This window comes from Podarcis melisellensis (assembly GCF_964234715.1).
Source record: "Podarcis melisellensis genome assembly, chromosome: 8".
Taxonomy (NCBI): domain Eukaryota; kingdom Metazoa; phylum Chordata; class Lepidosauria; order Squamata; family Lacertidae; genus Podarcis; species Podarcis melisellensis.
The window spans coordinates 3,055,750-3,074,465 of record NC_138540.1 but is presented as its reverse complement, the minus strand read 5'-3'; the positions used below and the strand labels follow the sequence as shown (position 1 = coordinate 3,074,465).

At 47.0% G+C, this 18,716-nt stretch overlaps 1 protein-coding gene across 2 annotated transcripts in view; it reads right to left on the bottom strand.

The window, feature by feature from the left end:
* Nucleotides 1-11,212, bottom strand: part of LOC309375576 (small serum protein 2-like) — a 101,178-nt gene extending 89,966 nt beyond the window's left edge. Inside the window, exons 1-2 of one of the 2 annotated variants that reach the window (XM_081921417.1) lie at nucleotides 10,965-11,124; nucleotides 7,695-7,788 (exon numbers count right to left, since the gene is read on the bottom strand). In XM_081921417.1, the coding sequence (XP_081777543.1) occupies nucleotides 7,695-7,788; nucleotides 10,965-10,967 (97 nt within the window). In that variant the 5' untranslated portion in view covers nucleotides 10,968-11,124. Of the gene's footprint in view, nucleotides 1-7,694; nucleotides 7,789-10,964 lie in introns of both variants that reach the window. The other variant, XM_081921418.1, reaches the window with a different exon arrangement.
* Nucleotides 11,213-18,716: the final 7,504 nt, after the last annotated feature.

Sequence of the window (18,716 nt, the reverse complement as noted above, 5' to 3'; positions counted from 1 at the left end):
TCGGGGAAATCTCCTGGGCCAGACGGTCTACCAATAGAACTATTTAAGACCTATATAGATTGGTGGGCAGAACCCTTAGCTCAACTGTTTACTCTCATAGATAAATATGGGATCATACCTGAGATATGGTTAAGATCAATAATTATCCCAATCTTTAAAAATGGCGACCCAAAAGAACCAAGGAATTATAGACCGATAAGCCTATTATCAGTGATAGGGAAAATCTACGCCAAGCACCTCTTATCTAAACTCCTTACCTGGATGAAAAATCTAAATTTACCAGGGAAAGAACAAATAGGTTTCTCCAAAGGTTGCTCTACACTAGACCACTGTCTTATACTTATGCACTTGGTTGAAAAATACAGATCCCAAAGGCAATCTAAGATATATGCTGCTTTTGTAGATTTTCGGGGTGCATTCGACTCAATTGACCGCCCAAAGTTGTGGAGGAAACTCGCAGAATTAAAAATTGATCAGCGCTTATTGATTCTAATGCAAAATCTACACTCTTCCAATACCTGCCAAGTCAAACTTAACACCAAAGGTCACCTTTCATCAGACATCCCTAACTCGAAAGGGGTAAAACAAGGGTGTGTCCTTGCCCCCTTTCTATTTAATTTATTTCTATCAGACTTGCCAGATTACCTTCAAAAAATAGAATCACATGCCCCTAAACTTAATCAGAAACCAGTTCCTCTCTTATTATACGCAGACGATGCTGTCCTACTATCATTAACGAGCTTGGGTCTGAAACGTCTTATATCTTCACTGATCCTTTACTGCGAATGCAACAAACTCTCTATAAATTATGAGAAGACAAAAATTTTGGTCTTCTCGAATGGTTGGAAATTAGAGAAATGGAAAATAAGAGGGCAAGAAATCCAACAAGTGAAAATCTATAGGTATCTGGGAATCTTATTCCAGAGCAATTTAGGGTGGGCAACCCATCGCACAAACGCCACAAAACAGGCAAAGTGCACCTCATCAGCAGTTGCCCGTTTTTACTATCAGAAAGGTAATCAATTTATTCCTGCAGCCAATCAGATATTTCAAACAAAAGTGCAATCCCAGATATTCTATGGAATCCCGCTATGGGTCCAAGCATATAACAGTGATTTAAAAAAGATTCACTCCAGCTTTCTGAGACGTATTCTTGGACTCCCAGCTATGATCAAATATGAAACAATGTGTGCAGAAATAGGCATACACACAATGGAATACTGGGCATGGTCCACCTCAATAAAGTACTGGTTACGCTGCCATTTTCGCTGCCCTCCATCAAGTCTGCTCGCTGATTTGCTCAATGACTCCTATAAATCAAGATGGTATCAGCACCTCGAAAAAAAAGATTGAATCTTTAGGCATAGAACTGGAGCCCTTGTACAATTCTAACGAGCAATACATTTTCCATAATATCCTAACTAGACTAAAGGATGTCGAGAGACAAAATATTATGGCAGCTGTAAACAAAATTTGCTCCCCCATATTCTATGATTTAAATATCTTAGATAGCAGAGCCAATTACGTCACTAAATTAATAATCCCAGCCCAACGTAGGGCTTTTATGCTGGCCCGTTTGAATGTTTTTCCCTCAGCATTTGTCAGGGGAAGATATCAAAATATTCCTAGAAACAAGAGATTCTGCAGATGTTCTATGAATGTCCCGGACACTGTAGAGCATATTCTCTTTCATTGCCCATTGTACAGTACGCTCCGTCAACGCGTGCTGTCCCCTCTCTCGGGTGGTCTGGAACCCCAGCAAGGTGAATGTGTGGGACTCTACCTATCCGACGTTGACCAAAGGGTAACGGCGGGGGTAGCCGAGTTTTTGGTAGCAGTCCTCCAAGGAGCAGGTTAACAAAGAAAACCATTGACTCTATATGTATATATATATATATGTATGTAGCCAACTGCTGCCCTTTTATATATATTTCAAGGCCTTTATATGTTATTTTCTCTTTTATGGTTTTATTCGCATAATGCCTAATAAAGGTTTGATAAGTGTATAAGTGTGTGTGTTTAAAATTTTTAACCATCTAATGTGAGTTCTTATACTTTTTAAAGTTTTTTCAAAGTTTTTTTTTAATGGATAGGTGTTTGATGAAAGATTAATATAAGTTTTGATGTTTTGTTAAGAAAACCTGCCATAAAATCTATGATATGTGTTAGTTTTGATATGTTATTTAGATTTTAAGTAATAAATTGTATGGCTGATTATGATCTCTCACAATAAAAATTGTTTTTTTTTCATTAATTTTTTGTAAATAGTTGCCATTCTCATAAAATTTACACTTTGTATCAAAGTGCCCCATCCAATGTATCAAAGTGCCCTGTAGGTGGAGCAGAATGATACAAAACTCTTTTTTATTTTTACTAAAGTCATTATATTCTCGTTCTTCTAACTATAATAGTTCTTTTGATTGCTATTATAATATTGATTAGTTATGCCATGCATAAAGCAAAAAAATTATTTGACTCATTTTTGTTACATAAAATATGATATTGAATTTTTCTGCACCAATCTGCCCCACCTCACCCTATGTAGTGCTGGAGGAAGAAGGGCAGAATACACCCACTTGCTAGTTTTGTTTTGCTGCCTGCCAGCCACATGGAGCAGGCAGCTCCTTTTTTTCCTTTAAAAAGTGTGTGTTGGGATGCGGAGCAGTGCAGGAATTGCCTGTTCCTTGTGTTGCTCCTTGAGGGACTTTTTGAAAATGCCGGGGTGGATTGGAGGAAGAAATAGGGGGATCAACCCATGACTGCCGTGTTTTTCTTCTTGCCTGCTGACATATGAAGCAGGCAGCTACTTGAGAGGCGCCTCAGTGGAATATGAGAGAGAGGGGAGGAGATGGCAATGCCTTTTTTTGTTCCTGCTGCATGCTGCACAGCAGAGGTTGTTGCAAAACTGTTGCGGGAGGCCACCTAGTTCAGAGGCCTCATCAGCCCCATGCAGTGCGGGATTTATGTATAGGCTAAGTAGACTGAAGCCTTAGGGCCTCTAAATCTAGGGCGCCCCGCCAGCCTGCCCGCTCCCCAGCAGGCAACCTTCCCTCTCCCAAAATGCAAAGCCAAGACTTCATGTGAGGGCAGGGCAACTTGGGCCTCTTAATCTAGAGGGCCTTGCCAGCCTGCCATCTCCCTAGTGCCGCAGTCTCCCCTCTCCCAAAATTGCAAACCCAATACTTCATGCAAGAGCAGGGCAACTCCGGCCCAGCAACTATGAGACTCAGGGCTAGCCAGTGGGGCCCAATTTGAAGCAGTGGGGTGGGCCCAACTTGAGCTTTTTTTTTTTTTTTTTTTTTTGGTAGGGCCCCAGTTCACAGCCAAATTCTGCAAAATTTTATAGAGATAAATAAAATCCATCTAGATTGCCCTGGTGCGGAGCACACTTAGGAGCAGCCCGTGGGACCCAATTTGGCCAAATTGCTCCAATTGCCTTAAGGTCAGCCCTGATGAGACTGTGCAGGGGTTGGATTCACAAGCCCTGCACCTTCTAAGGTCCCTGGTGTCACTATTCAGAGTACAGACTCAAGGACTTATTATGGAAATAAAGGGGGGAGGGCACTTACTGGAAATCAGTTTTGTCACCTCCCCTCCAAAAAAACCCCGGGATGATGAGCCTGTTAGAATTCCTGATCTATGATTGCAGTCATAGGATTGTTGTCTCCCACATGACGGTATATGTTTTGACTCCACGGAGTGGGAAGTGACGGAGACAGGATGTTTGTGTTACTGTGTTCTGTGAAGTGGGACTATTGTCCTTTGTTCTTTTTCTCTTTGCTGTCTGATGCTAGAGAGAGAAGAAGCCATGTTGTAGTGCTCTGTGTGTGTTTATATGTAAATAAAGTAGATTAGCCAACATGCTGAGTTGCTGAGGTCTGTCACACAATGCTGTGCAAACTCTGTGGATCCCTAAGTGTACCGGTGTCGGTTGGCATCAGTCGCTGTGATCTTCGGGCTGAAGAAAGTTTATGAAGCTCCCGAACTATCGACCAGTAGGGAGAAAATATGCCACTTGGGCATGTGTCTCTGCCAGGGTCCTACTTGAGTGTAGGCTGAACTCCTGACAGAGCCCAGCCACCTTTTATTCACAGTCACATAAGCACTACACTACAGCGTGGCCATAAGTGTGTACGTTCAACCACTGAAATGCACACCCAATATGTAGCAATGGAGATTTATGTTACTGCTTTATGAATGAACACTGTGTTTTATTAATGGACTCTGTATTTTTGGAATTACCTAAGAGCCACCAATAGGGAGCTCTAGAATCTGACAGCTACCAATCAGGTACTACCAAACAGCGACCCCAATTGCTGAAAGCAGGTAACCAGCAGGAAACACTTCAGCTCAGCCTTTGCACTGTTGACTGAACACCCCCTGCTGTGCAGATAATGGAGAAAGCTCGCAAATTGTATCCCTTCTGCCATCCTGGCCAACTGTATTACACTGGTGTAAACCCTGGTGCACCAGAAGCCCAGAATAGCAGCAAATAAAATCCACTCATATGTCAGCGACTGATAAGACTTGTCAACCAGTTCCTCCAAAGTCTTCCTAAATTATAAAGCTCCAAAATATAGGCCAAAAGAGAGCAGGTCTGGGAAGAGCAAGTCATACAATGGGCACCACCAGTGAAAAGGCCCTGCTCTGTGTAGCTCCTGCCCTGCCATTTGATAGGGTGCCCACTTGCCCTACTTCTTGACAGATGATTCACAAGTTGTCTTGGGAGGCAGTACAAAAGTATCAAGATCAGCAGCAGAAGCTTTGTCATCATATTTCCCCCCAATTTTGGGGGGGGAGGGGAGGGGATGTATTTCAGAAGCATAGCACCACCTTTTCCTCCAGCGGGAATTGTTCCCAAGTTGTTTGGGGAGAGGAATCACAGTGCAAACCCAGAAATATTATTGTTGTCAACTCACCTCCCCCCCCCATGTCAACATAATCATATTTGTTTAAGTGAAATCCACACCTGCACTTACCTAGGAGTTAAAAAGTAAAGGTAAAGGTACCCCTGACCGTTATGTCCAGTTGCGGACGACTCTGGGGTTGCGGTGCTCATCTCGCTCTATATGCCAAGGGAGCCGGCGTTTGTCCACAGACAGCTTCCGGGTCATGTGGCCAGCATAACTAAGCCGCTTCTGGCGAAACCAGAGCAGCGCATAGAAACTCCATTTACCTTCCCACCAGAGTGGTGCCTATTTATCTACTTGCACTTGACGTGCTTTCAAACTGCTAGGTGGGCAGGAGCTGGGATCGAGCAATGGGAGCTCACCTGATTGTGGTGATTCAAACCGCCGACCTTCTGATTGGCAAGCCCTGGGCTCTGTGGTTTAGACCACAGTGCCACCCGCATCCCACCTGGGAGTTAGCACAACTGAATTCAATGGGACTTACTTTTGAGTAGACTTAATGGGGATGGTAGCCACAGATAAAATAATAATAAAATGTCAAATATTAATAATAACAATTTGATCCAATACAAAATGTAACAATAACTTTAAAATAAACAACTTATTTCAAATTAAGCAATATTTAATAATCCATTAGAATCTAAAAAGCTGCTGATAGCTGAGATAGGCATGTCTATCACTTTCATTATGATATGTACCAAATTCTGGAAGTAGTGATATCAAGCAAAGACAACAGATACACACCAAAATGCATATATGACTGATTTATTCAGATTCTCTTACATGAAAGGAATTTGGGTGGGATTTGTAAAGCTCAGAAACAGGGTTTGGAGGGATCATTCAGTTTATAAAGCTCATATTCACATGTGTTTGGATTTAACACTGCTTTACATCCCGGAACATCAACAGTACCACCGTACCTAAAAAGAAGAAGAACAATGTGTAAACTAAGGCTTTCCTGAGCTTATCTTGTAGAGGAGCGCTCCTTTCTTCTGCTCGCTTAGGATCTGCCAAGAATAATTGGAACTGCCCGGCAGAAGAGCAGTTTTGCAAGATGTTTGCTCCATCCAGGGAAAACCAAGCCCTTGGAAAACATTTGCCCTGAGGCCAAATTCTCCTGGGGAATCCAAGCTGAATGTCTTGCACAATATGCTACTGCATGTTGCTGTACAATGACCCTCCACCCCCACTATGTTTGCAGTGGTTGAGGGCAACACCCATGCAGAAAAAAGGGTGCAGCAAAATGTTGGTGCGAAACCAAGAGGCCAGCCAGGAGGGAGACAGAAGGAGACAGGAAGGTGCAGGAAAGAGGAGGGGTCCTCTTCCATTGGGTGCATCGGGGTCCCTCTCCCCAGCACCAACTCCTAGGTGGTCTCCGGATGAGAGGATCTGGGACTCAGGGAGATCCCAAAGTCCAGGCTTCAACACAGCGAATGCCTGGTGATTGGATGATTGGAAAGGCACTCTAGACATGCTCAATTTTATGCAACATATCTTCAGATGCAAAGATTAAATGGGACACCCATCTTCAGCTAATTCCGTCCATGAATGTTTATTGAGCAGAAGGTCTTTCAGAGAGAATGGGGCAAAATAATTTGAAAGAGATTAATAGACCCAGTGCCATTCTGATTGGAAAGGCACTCTGGACATGCTCAGTGCTTGTTACCAGATCAAATTTCATGACTCTGCTTTCTATAAAGGCTATAAAAATCTTAATTAATTCACTGTTTGGTTCAAGGAAATGTAGGCAACAATTTTATGCAACCTATCTTCAAATGTATAGATTAAATGGGACACCCATCTTCAGCTAACTCCGTCCATGAATTTTAATTGAGCAGAAAGTCTTCCAGAGAGAACGGGTAAAATAATTTGAAAGAGATTAATAGACCCAGTGCCATTCTGGGTATTTGGCCTACCTGGAACAGCAGTCCATTCCGCTTTCACTACATGTGCATTCCATGCAATCCGCTGTATTCCACTGAGTTCCGAATGCATGCTTGCTCCCATCATATGGATCGGTACACTCAGTGGGCAGCACCGGCTGACCTAGGGAGAGAAATCCCATACATTTAACATCAATCCAATCAGAAGCTGCTGCTCAGCAGAATGCAGAGACTGTGCAAGAGAAGCACAGTGGCTGCAACTTGTCCACTTGTCCAGCTCCTCCTGTGCTTCTGACCGCAGCCTGATACGTGAAAATGTAATAGGTAAAGCATTTCCTGACATGGAGTGGAGTGGAGTGGGAAGCTTTATTCTTGCAGGTCCTGGTTGCTGACCAGAAAGGTAGTGACCCTGGACGTCTGTCTTGCTTATACTGCGGCCCTGCTGTCTCCTGCTTGCGTCTGCAGACGGTGGTTCCAAGCTTAAAACAGGGTGGGAGTGAATGGGGTGCCCTGTGGATGGGGAATCTGGCTGTTTCAATTTCTATCAGTTATTATTATTGTTACTATTTATATATCATCCTCAGGGCAGTTCACAACCTAAAAATACAATCTAAAAAACACAAAATACATAATAAAAGTAAGAGCTTAATCAGGGACTCATCAATGAGAAGATGAGACGGGAACAGCGTCAGGTCATTTTAGACTCTGAGCAGCATCACAACATCCGGAGAAGTGTAGATTTTGAAGGTAGCTGCATTTTGGTCTGTGTTCTGGTTCTGCAAGAGCAGATTTGGTAGGTGTATGCTAAAAAATCTCTAGTCAGGGACACATTTCCCAAACGTAAAAAAATTATTTGGCCATATATAGGTTGCTTATCAACATTATGTTGCTGTTTACTTACCATCTTTAATCTCTGCTTCGTGCTGGCTATACATACAGTATCCCTGACACAAGGCAAGTGTCAAAGACAAGGCAGTCAGGCTCAAGAGGATTTTCTGCAAAAGAGACACACAAATCTTGGTTTTTTTCCTATTTATAATTATAATTAAAAATATGGAACAAACAATGATGGAAGTGCTGCAGCAACAAATGGGTATTGAAATTGTCAAAAAGGTTAAATACTTGGGAATATGGTTAACTCCAAAAAATATTGACTTGTTTCAGAACAATTATGTTCCAGTGTGGAATGGAATTAAGAAAGATCTGGAGGTATGGGGAAGGTTAAAACTATCCTTTTGGGGTAGAATTTCAATGATTAAGATGTCGGTGCTACCAAAGATGTTATTCTTATTTCAGATGATTCCAATATTAAAAGGAGTAACGATTTTTAAGGAATGGCAAAGAGTGATTTCAAGAGATATCTGGCAGGGCAAAAAGCCGAGAATTAAATATAAATTACTAACAGATGCAAAAGAAAGAGGAGGCTTTGCCCTGCCAGACTTGAAGTTATACTATGAGGCATCATGTCTTTGCTGGATAAAAGAATGGATAAAACTTAAAAATACAAAACTTCTGGATTTAGAAGGATTTGATAACAGATTTTGGTGGCATGCGTATCTATGGCAAGAGAAGAAAAAGGGTCACAAATCGTTTGAAAACCTTATCTACCGGAAATCGCTAATTGAAGTATGGGACAGATACAAAAACTTATTAGAAATGGGGGTTCCACATTGGTTATCCCCACTAGAGGTTATAGGAGTCAAGAAAATTAATATGAGGAGTGAATGGATTACTTATGGAGATCTGGTGGTGAAAGAAGGAGAGAAATGGAGGCTGAAACCATACGAGCAAGTAAAAGACCATGTATTTGACTGGCTGCACTATTATCAGATAAGCGATATGTTCAAAAAGGATGTGAAAGAAAAAGGGTATAAAGAAAAAAATTCGAAATTTCAAACAGAAATTGTTAATAATGATTGTAAGATAATCTCAAAAATGTATAAAATTTTATTGGAATGGCACACGATAGATGAGGAAGTAAAAGCGCTTATGATTCAATGGGCCAGAGATTTAGGGTATAATATAGATATGGAAGACTGGCAAAAAATATGGAATGAAAATCTGAAGTTTACAGCATGTACTACGTTAAAAGAAAATGTTATGAAAATGGTATACAGATGGTATATGACACCAGTTAAATTGGCAAAAATGTACAAAACTTGTAACAAATGTTGGAAATGTAAAGAGAAAGAGGGTACATTTATTCATATGTGGTGGGAGTGTAAGAAAGTGAAGGGGTTCTGGGAAATGATAGATAATGAGTTAAAGAAAATGCTGAAATATAGCTTTGTAAAGAAACCAGAAACCTTCTTATTGGGAATAACTAGAAAGGAAATGGGACGCAGGTGGCGCTGTGGGTTAAAGCCTCAGCGCCTAGGACTTGCCGATCGAAAGGTCGGCGGTTCGAATCCCTGCGGCGGGGTGCGCTCCCGCTGCTCGGTCCCAGCGCCTGCCAACCTAGCAGTTCGAAAGCACCCCCGGATGCAAGTAGATAAATAGGGACCGCTTACCAGCGGGAAGGTAAACGGTGTTTCCGTGTGCAGCTCTGGCTCGCCAGAGCAGCGATGTCACGCTGGCCACGTGACCCGGAAGTGTCTCCGGACAGCACTGGCCCCTGGCCTCTTAAGTGAGATGGGCGCACAACCCCAGAGTCTGTCAAGACTGGCCCGTACGGGCAGGGGTACCTTTAACTTTACCTTAGAAAGGAAATAAATAAGAGGGACTATAAACTTTTTCAGTACGCAATAACAGCAGTGAGAATACTGATGGCTCAAAAATGGAAACAAGAAGAAGTACCGACTTCTGGAAGAATGGAGAACAAAACTAACAGACTATGCAGAACTGGATAAATTAACTGGAAAAATTAGATTCCAAAGAGACCATAAGTTTCTAGAGGACTGGGGAAAATTCAGAGAATATTTGAAAACTGTATGTGAGGAACATGCAACACTAGTGTGTTTTAAAGAAGCTTTGTGGAAAAAAATAAGGAATATTGCAAGAATGTAAATGAGGACAGAAAATTTTTATTTAAAGGCGATACTGTAATTAAGGAATGTGAAGATAGAAATTTAACTACAGTACGGATGATTGTCAGAGGAGTTGAGGGAGGTCCCATAAGTTAAAATATGTGATGTGGAAGTTTGTATGATTGGAGATTTTATGGAAAAATTTAATAAAAATTTATTATAAAAAAAGAGAGACACACAAATCGTTTAAGAGGGTATTATCAAATATTTATATTTAAAGCTTCCTTTTCTGTTTAAAATGGATTGTATCTGACTAAATCTGAGTCAGAGCAGAGCTACTGAAATTAATGTGTCCTTTACCTTTAAGATACCTGAAGAAGTGTGCATGCAGACAAAAGCTTATACCTAAAACTACTCAGTTGGTCTCTAAGGTGCTACATTTTAATTTTTAAATTCTTTTGGAAGGATTCTTTTAAAGACTTTCTTAGATCATATAACTTTTTTGAAGACTTGATTCTTTTAAGGGCATTTTTAGGTTTTTAAGAAGAGTCTTTTTAACTATCTTTTTAAAGAATTGTTTTAATTTGTTTTGAATATACCATATTTTTCACCCTATAGGACGCACTTTTCCCCCTCCAAAAATGAAGGGGAAATGTGTGTGCATCCTATGGGGCGAATGCAGGCTTTCGCTGAAGCTTGGAGAGCGAGAGGGGTTGGTGCGCACCGACCCCTCTCACTCTCCAGGCTTCAGGAAGCTATCTGCAAGCCTGGGGAGCCTGGGGGAGTTCCCGCAGGGCTCCCTAGGCTGCAGATAGCAGCCTGCTGAATCCGCGGCTGGGGGGCGCGCTGAATCCATGGCTGGGGGGGGGATAAATTTTTTTCTTTATTTCCCCCCCAAAAAACTAGGTGCGTCCTATGGGCCGGTGCATCCTATAGGGCGAAAAATATGGTAGTTTACTTTGCTCTGTCCCTTTTTGTGGTTTCCAGAGAAAGCTGCAGTGACTGCTAATGGGTCAAGAAGGAGAAAGAGGTGCATTTTAGATGGATCAGGTGTCAGAGAAGGCAAGGAACTTTTCAAAAACCTCATCCTTGTAATTTTGACTGCCTTGTAATTTTAAATCTGCCTCTCTAGTAAATCCTTTCACACCTTTTCATCCAATCCACATCAGAGCAACAGTGGGACAAAAAAATAGAGTGTGACTTACCATCCTGGCTTCTCTGTCCTCAGCTGGTGGGAAACTCTTCTGGGTGGGAAATGACACCTACAGCTGTGTTCCCTTCCAATGCCTGGAGTGGACTCACATCCCCAAATTTATGCAGACATGGGAGAAGGGAAACATGGAAACGCCTCCCTTGCATGGCTGTTTGGGTAAACTAATGTGCCAAAGCAAACACACCTTTTTTTTAAGAGCACTGACTGGAAGAAAATGTTGGCACCTGACTCACTTGAAGTTTGTTTTCTGGAGAAATATTTTGCATAAATGGGAGGCTTTGAGTTCCTTCACAAATACTTGAGAAAAACATACCCAGGCAAGGTGTGGATTGTAAATAATCCAGGGAATGTGGTGGTGGTGAGCTGGTCAGGCATGATAAAGCCAGATGGGACAAGGGAGGCAGGCTTAGAGATTGGACTGGCCTCACTGATGAGTGACTCAGAATATAATTTCTCCCGTCTGTGAAATTCAGTAATTTCTGGATTGAGTTGTGGTGAATGTGTCCAAATGTGTCACATTGCAATGGCAATGGGAGGAACAGGAAGCATATTATCCCTCTATGTTCTTGACAGGGTGCCGCTCAGCTGAATGCAACTGCCAAGTGGTTGTGTCCAGATTGGAATATTGCTCATTGACTTTATTGAAAAGTGACAAACCAAAAATATGACTTTGAGTCATGTGATCACAGCAGGGGCGAACCTTGGTATTTTGCCAGCTTGTGCAGGACCATTTGTCACCCTCCCCCCACCAGCCCTTGCAGCTTTGAGAAGGAGGTGGGAGGACTCTAGGACCCTGTCAGAGGCCTCACGCTGAAGCCGGGCAAGCCTTTGCCATCTTACTGGGCTTTGAGAAGGCACGCCCCTCTCCTGTGCGCCTGGTGCAACCCCACCACTCGCACTGCCCTAAATCCACCTTTGCTCACAGAGTTTTAGATTGATTAACAATAAAGGTGCTAACAAAACATCTGTGGACATGTGACCTATGATTTGAGGGTGGTTTTGAGGAGATCCTGTGGGAAATTTAGCCTCATATAACCCACATGCTTAGCTCTAGTTAATGCATGAAAGGGTCAAAAGCATAGAGTAAGCTGTTTTGCCAGAGCTAGGTCATACCCCCTCTCACTGAGTGGCGAAGGGTCAACAAATTCTTGCTGTCCACTTTCTTCCACCATGTGAATCCAACCAGAGAAGACATTGTGCTAATTGCTCCAAGCCCAGACCACGTGCTTAGAAACCCTTTTCCAAGTTCTGTAATTATGTTTTTCTACGAGTGTTTTTCTTGCTGCTGTATGGAAAAGCACCTAAATCTGACTTTTAACAAGTTTGGTACATTTAACAATGTACTGTATACTTATCATTCAATTGTGGGAGGGCAGTTATGGGCTTGTTTTGTTCTTGTTCTTCTTTTTATTATGTCTTTTTATGCTGTGAACTGCCCTGAGATCTAAATAAATAGAAATAAAATCAGCTTTGTGGTCTTTTCTATGCTAAAGGGGAAGCTTTGAAAGTGAATTAGAAATGGGATATTCTAAAGGTCTAACAGCCTCTATTTCCATGCTTTACTAAGTTGCATGTTTTGTGATTTAAACCACTGCTGGGGCTCTCTTATCAGAGAATGTTTGCCGCGCATCTGGATCTAGGGATCCAGGGGGTTCTTCTTTAAGCCAATCATAACCAACAGATCACCTGTAAAAAAAATGTGGATCCATAGAAATCCATGACTTTTGTCTATGTTTTTCTACCATTGCAACACTGGAACCTTACCCAATCCTTGATTTTTACAGTTCAGCCATTGGAAACAGATGGTGATGTTTGATTTGACTGGGGGTGGGGGGGTGGAGAGGAATGAACAAAACACGCCGTTTCAGGAGGATCAAGTCAAATCTTTTCAAATCAGATTGATTTGATTCAAGAGGATCCATTTTACTGAATGCAATTGTATGGCTTCTCGCTCCCCCTCTTTCTCTTTCCTCATTCCCTCTCTCGCCTGAACCTCATGCCTCCCCACCCCTCTGCCCCAAGGCCCTTCAGCTTCCTATCCAGAGTTTCATGGTTGCTTGCTGTCTGTTGAAAGCAGTGTCTGACTGGATCATTTGTACCCACAAGAATCAGAAGGAAGGGGTTGTGGTCAGAGGGCTTGTTAAGACTTGGCAACTTCTCTGTCACATCTTGAATCTTAGCACCTGGAAGACAGCACAGCTCCTGGGACAACCTGTTACCTCCACACACAGCTGCCTCTGTTCCCCTCAGTAGAGAGTCACCTATCACCACCACTCATTTCCTGCTCCTCTGAGGAGTGGCAGGATTCATTCAGTGCCCTGTACCTTCCACAGCCACCTCAGTGTGTTCGGAGGTCTGCAAATTCTCTCCCAGATGCAGTGTCTGAGGTGAGGTCATGGACTCGAATTTTGCAACTCCAGGGACACAGCATGGTTCCAGCTAGTCCTGATTCTCTGTGGCATTGGGCAATCCCCCCCCCCGGGTACCCCACCTCCTTGTTTCACTGTTCCAGGACAGCCTGCTCTGCCCTGTCAATAAATTCCTCATCTTGCCTGATAACTCAAAGTGTGCATAGTGGGCCTCAAGTTGTTGTACATTCGCTTCCAGCAAGACAACCAGTTTGCATTTGCTGCAGGTATAAAGGTAAAGGACCACTGGATGGTTAAGTCCAGTCAAAGGCGACTATGGGGTGTGGTGCTCATCTTGCTTTTCAGGCCAAGGGAGCTGGCATTTGTCCACAGACAGCTTTCTGGGTCATGTGGCCAGCATAACTAAACTGCTACTGGCGCACAGAGGACTGTGACAAGTGCTTGAATGCATAGAAATGCTGTTTTCCTTCCAACCGCAGCAGTACCTATTTATCTACTTGCACTGGTATGCTTTCAAACTGCTAGGTTGGCAGGAGCTGAGACAGAGCAACAGGTGCTCACTGTCGTGCAAATTTGAACCGCCAACGTTCCAATCAGCAAGCCCAAGAGGCTGAGTGCTTTAGACCACAGTGCCACCCGCGTCCCTCTGAGCCTCTTGGGCTTGCTGATTGGAAGGTCAGCAGTTTGAATCTGCACAATGGGGTGAACTCCCATTGCTGTGTCCCAGCTTCTGCCAACTTAGCAGTTCAAAAGCGTACCAATGCGAGTAGATAAACAGGTACTGCTCTGGCAGGAAGGTTGTGATGGCCTGGGATTCCGAGTCTGAGAGCGATCCGGAGGAACCCCAGCCGGCACAGGAGTCCCCGCCTCCAGGGCCGGCTGAACCTGGGCAAGGCCTAGTTGCTGAGGAAACTCAAGAGCAGGCACCAGGTGAAATCATTCAGGCTCCAGAGGTGCTGGAAGACTCAGTGGCTACAGGTGAGCCTCCTCCAGGACCCAGTAACCCTTCGGCCTCTCCTGATCTGCAGAGGCTTAGGGCAGAGAGGCGAAGGGAACTGGTGTCTCCCAGGAGGAGTGCTCGCCTTAAGGCCAAGAGAGGCGGGGCTTCTGGGGGCCGGGACCGCCCCCGGCCTTAGAAGAAGATAAAGGTCAGGCAGCCCGGTCTCAGGTTGCGGGAGCAACGTCGTTGTGAAGTATCTGCTTTACCCAGTCCTTGTTTGGCACTCCCAGTGTGCCTATTCCTCGCCTGGATTCCTGCTTCTGCCTTACCAGTGTTCCTGCTTCCCCGCCTGGATTCCTGCTTCTGCCTTACCAGTGTTCCTGCTTCCCCACCTGGATTCCTGCTTCTGCCTTACCAGTGTTCCTGCTTCCCCGCCTGGATTCCTGCTTCTGCCTTACCAGTGTTCCTGCTTCCCCACCTGGACTCCTGCTTCTGCCCTACCTCCGTTCCTGCTGACCTGCCCGGCTCCCTGTTGATCTTGGCCTACGGTAATAATACCTCATCCCCCCTGGGACCAGCACAGTTTGCTCCCGCCACACCCGCACTCCCTCTTTGTTGGGGTGCGTTCGGGAAGATTCAGAGGCCATGGCTGACCAAGTGGCTACATTGTTGGCAATAGCCCAGGAGAACCAGGCCTTGACGCACACCGTGCAGCAGCTCAGTAACGTGGTTGCGGCACTACAGCAGCGTTTGGACGCCCTACCAGCTCCTGGGGCCGACGCCCCGGCTTCTGGCAAGTACCCAGTGGCCTTGCCTGAGAAGTTTGATGGGGCTCCGGCCAGCTTTCCCATGTTCCTTGCCCAGGCCAAGCTGTATATTCAGGGGTGCGCCCGGAACTTCCCCGACGACCGCACCAAGGTGCATTTTTTGATTAGTTTGTTAAAGGACCAGGCGGCCAAGTGGGCGTTGCCGCTGCTCAGGCAAGACTCCCCCTTGTTGGCAGACTACGGGGGGTTTTGCAATCTGTTGGAGGCCGCGTTCGGCAACCCTTTGAAGGGGAGTCAAGCCAACCAGGCGATTCGGCGGTTGAGACAGGGCAAGTCCAAGGTGGCCGCATACACCACAGAATTCCGGCTGCTGGCACAGGACTTGACCTGGAACGACTCTGCTCTTCGGGACCAGTATCTCGAGGGGCTTTCAGATGAGATACTGGACCAGCTGGCCACAATGGAACGCCCCACCACGCTAGACGCTCTTATTCAGCGGAGTCTACAGATAGACGATCGGCTAGAGGATCGGCGTCAGGCTCGGGGCCGCCGGCACCTCCAGTTCTCGGCCCCGGGGTCCACCAGCAGCCCCACAGGCCCAGCTGAGTCATTGGAGGAACCCATGCAGCTTGGGGCAGTGCGGCCACGCCTCTCCCCCGCAGAGAAGTCGCGGCGTCGGGAGGGGAATCTATGTCTCTATTGTGGCGGAAGCGGACACTATGCACGATCCTGTCCTGAGAAACCGCCAACCCCAGTAGCTGATGGCCCTGGCTCCCTGGGGTCCCAAACAGCACAGAATGGGACCGCACCAATCGAATTACAACACCTTATGGTTCCGGTACATCTATACCCTCCAGGAGGGCCATGGATTCTTACCCATGCCCTGGTGGATTCAGGGGCAACCCGCTCTTATATGGACGCTGCTTTTGCTGCCCAGCATCGGGTGCCACTTCGGAACAAGCCAGAACCGGTACAGGTGGAGGCAATCGACGGACGGCCACTGCGTTCGGGCGCCGTCACTCGAGAGGCCCAGCCCCTGGTCCTGTGCCTCCAGCAGCACCGTGAGATGCGAACTCTGGATATTGCCTCCATGCCCCGGTTCCCCCTGGTGCTTGGGATGGACTGGCTAGAGGATCACAATGTGCAGATTGATTGGGTCAAACGGACTGTACACTTCCCAGACCCCAGTTCGTCTGCTGAGACTGAGATGCTAGCAGCTGCGCCCACTGAGGAGGCTGCTGCAACGCTCCCCGCTGAGTACCGGGACTATCACGACGTGTTCGAGGAACGGGGGGCAGACCAGCTGCCGCCGCATCGGTCCTTTGACTGCGGCATAGACCTCCAGCCCGGAGCGCCTCTACCGGTGAGTCGCTTATACTCGTTAACAGAGCCAGAGCGTGAGGCTTTGCAGGACTTCTTGCGCAAGAACCTGGAGCGAGGGTTCATTAGACCTTCTACCTCGCCCACTGCTGCGCCAGTGCTCTTTGTTAAGAAGAAATGTGGGGAGCTCCGCCTTTGCCATGATTACCGGGCCCTGAACAAGATTACCATCCCGGACCGGTACCCCTTGCCCCTTATTTCGGAGTTACTGGAGCGGGTGCAAGGGGCGCAGGTGTTCACCAAGCTAGACCTCCGGGGAGCCTACAATTTGATTCGGATCCGCGCCGGGGATGAGTGGAAGACAGCATTCGGGACCCGGTACGGACAGTTTGAATACCTGGTTATGCCCTTTGGTTTGTGCAACGCGCCTGCTGTGTTTCAACGGTACATCAACCACGTATTTCAGGACTTGCTAGACAAGTACGTGGTGGTGTACTTGGATGACATTCTGGTTTACTCTCGTGACCCGGCGTGCCACGAGGGCCATGTCCGGACCGTGCTGCAGCGCTTGCGCAAGCATCGTCTGTATGCAAAGCTCAGCAAGTGCGAGTTCCATCAGCAGTCAGTGGACTTCCTGGGTCATCGACTCTCACCAGGTGGGGTGCAGATGGATCCTGGGAAGGTGGCAGCGGTTCGAGAATGGGCGGCACCTCGGAACCGCAAGGACCTACAGCGTTTCCTGGGGTTCGCCAACTATTATCGGACCTTCATTGCGGATTATGCTCACCGCACCACCCCGTTGACCCGGCTTCTGCGCCCCAAGACGCCGTTTTCCTGGGACAAGGAGGCGGAGGAGGCATTTCAAGGGTTGAAGGCCTGTTTCCAGAGAGCGCCAATCTTGCAGCATCCGGATCCTTCTCGACCCTTTGTGGTAGAGACTGACGCCTCCAGTACGGCTCTCGGTGCCGTCTTGTCTCAGCAGCACGAACCGGAAGCGCCACTCTTACCCTGCGCCTTCTATTCCCGCCAGCTCCTTCCAGCGGAGCGTAACTATACCGTGTGGGAGCGGGAACTGCTGGCCATCAAGGTGGCCTTTGAGGTTTGGCGCCACCATCTTGAAGGAGCAAGACACCCGGTGGAGGTGAGAACCGACCACCGGAACCTGGAATACCTCCAGACCACCCGCAAGCTGAACCAAAGGCAGATCCGGTGGGCGTTGTTCTTTTCCCGGTTCCAGTTCCGGATCCGCTACATCCCTAGCTCCCAAAACCAGAAGGCGGATGCCCTGTCCCGGAAACCTGAAGACAACGCAGACACGGTTCAGCAAGCAGCACCCACCACGATCCTACCACCAGCTGCATTCCTGGCCACCCAGGAGGTTGAGCCACTGCAGGCTCGGGTGCGGGAGCAGCAACGGGTCGACGCTTGGGCCCAGGAACGACTCCGGGAACTGGCCGAAGGATCATGCCCTCAGTATCCAGGGCTGGTTTCGCATCAGGGTCTCCTGCTGCACCACGGGCGCCTGTACATCCCACCAGGGCCGCTGCGGGCTGAGGTTCTCCGGATGACCCATGACGCTCCAGCGGCGGGGCACTTTGGGCGGTATCGGACCACCCATCTGGTAAGCCGTGAGTTTTGGTGGCCCCGCTTGAAGGCTGACGTGGCTCGCTACGTCGCTGGTTGTGACGTCTGCAGGCGGGCCAGGGGGCCTACCGGGCGACCCCCCGGCCTTCTTCAGCCGTTGCCGGTTCCACCACGTCCTTGGCACACAGTTTCTCTAGACTTTGTAGTGGAGTTACCCCCATCTCGTGGCTGCACCTGCCTTCTAGTTTTCTCTGACCACTTCACGAAGATGGTGCACTGTGCCCCCTGCCCATCCATACCCTCAGCTAAGGAAACCGCGCAGCTGTACCTTCAGCATGTCTTCCGCCTGCATGGCCTACCTGAGCGTGTAGTATCCGACCGCGGCGTTCAGTTCACGTCCCGGTTTTGGCGTGCTTTGCACCAGGCCCTCGGAACAGAGGTCTGTCTCTCATCTGCTTACCACCCACAGACTGATGGCCAGACAGAACGGGCGAACGCGGTACTGGAACAGTACCTCCGGTGTTACTGCAGCTACCAGCAGGACGACTGGGTCGACCACCTAGCATTGGCGGAGTTCGCTTATAACAACGCGGTGAATGCGTCCACCCAGCAGACCCCGTTCCAAGCCAGTTATGGCCTTCACCCACGGTTGTTTCCGGATGTGCTGCCGGCATCTGCGGTCCCTGCGGTGACAGAGTGGCTTCAGGAGCTCCAGTCCCAGCAACAGCTGTTGATGGAGCAGCTGCACCAGGCCAAGGAGGCGT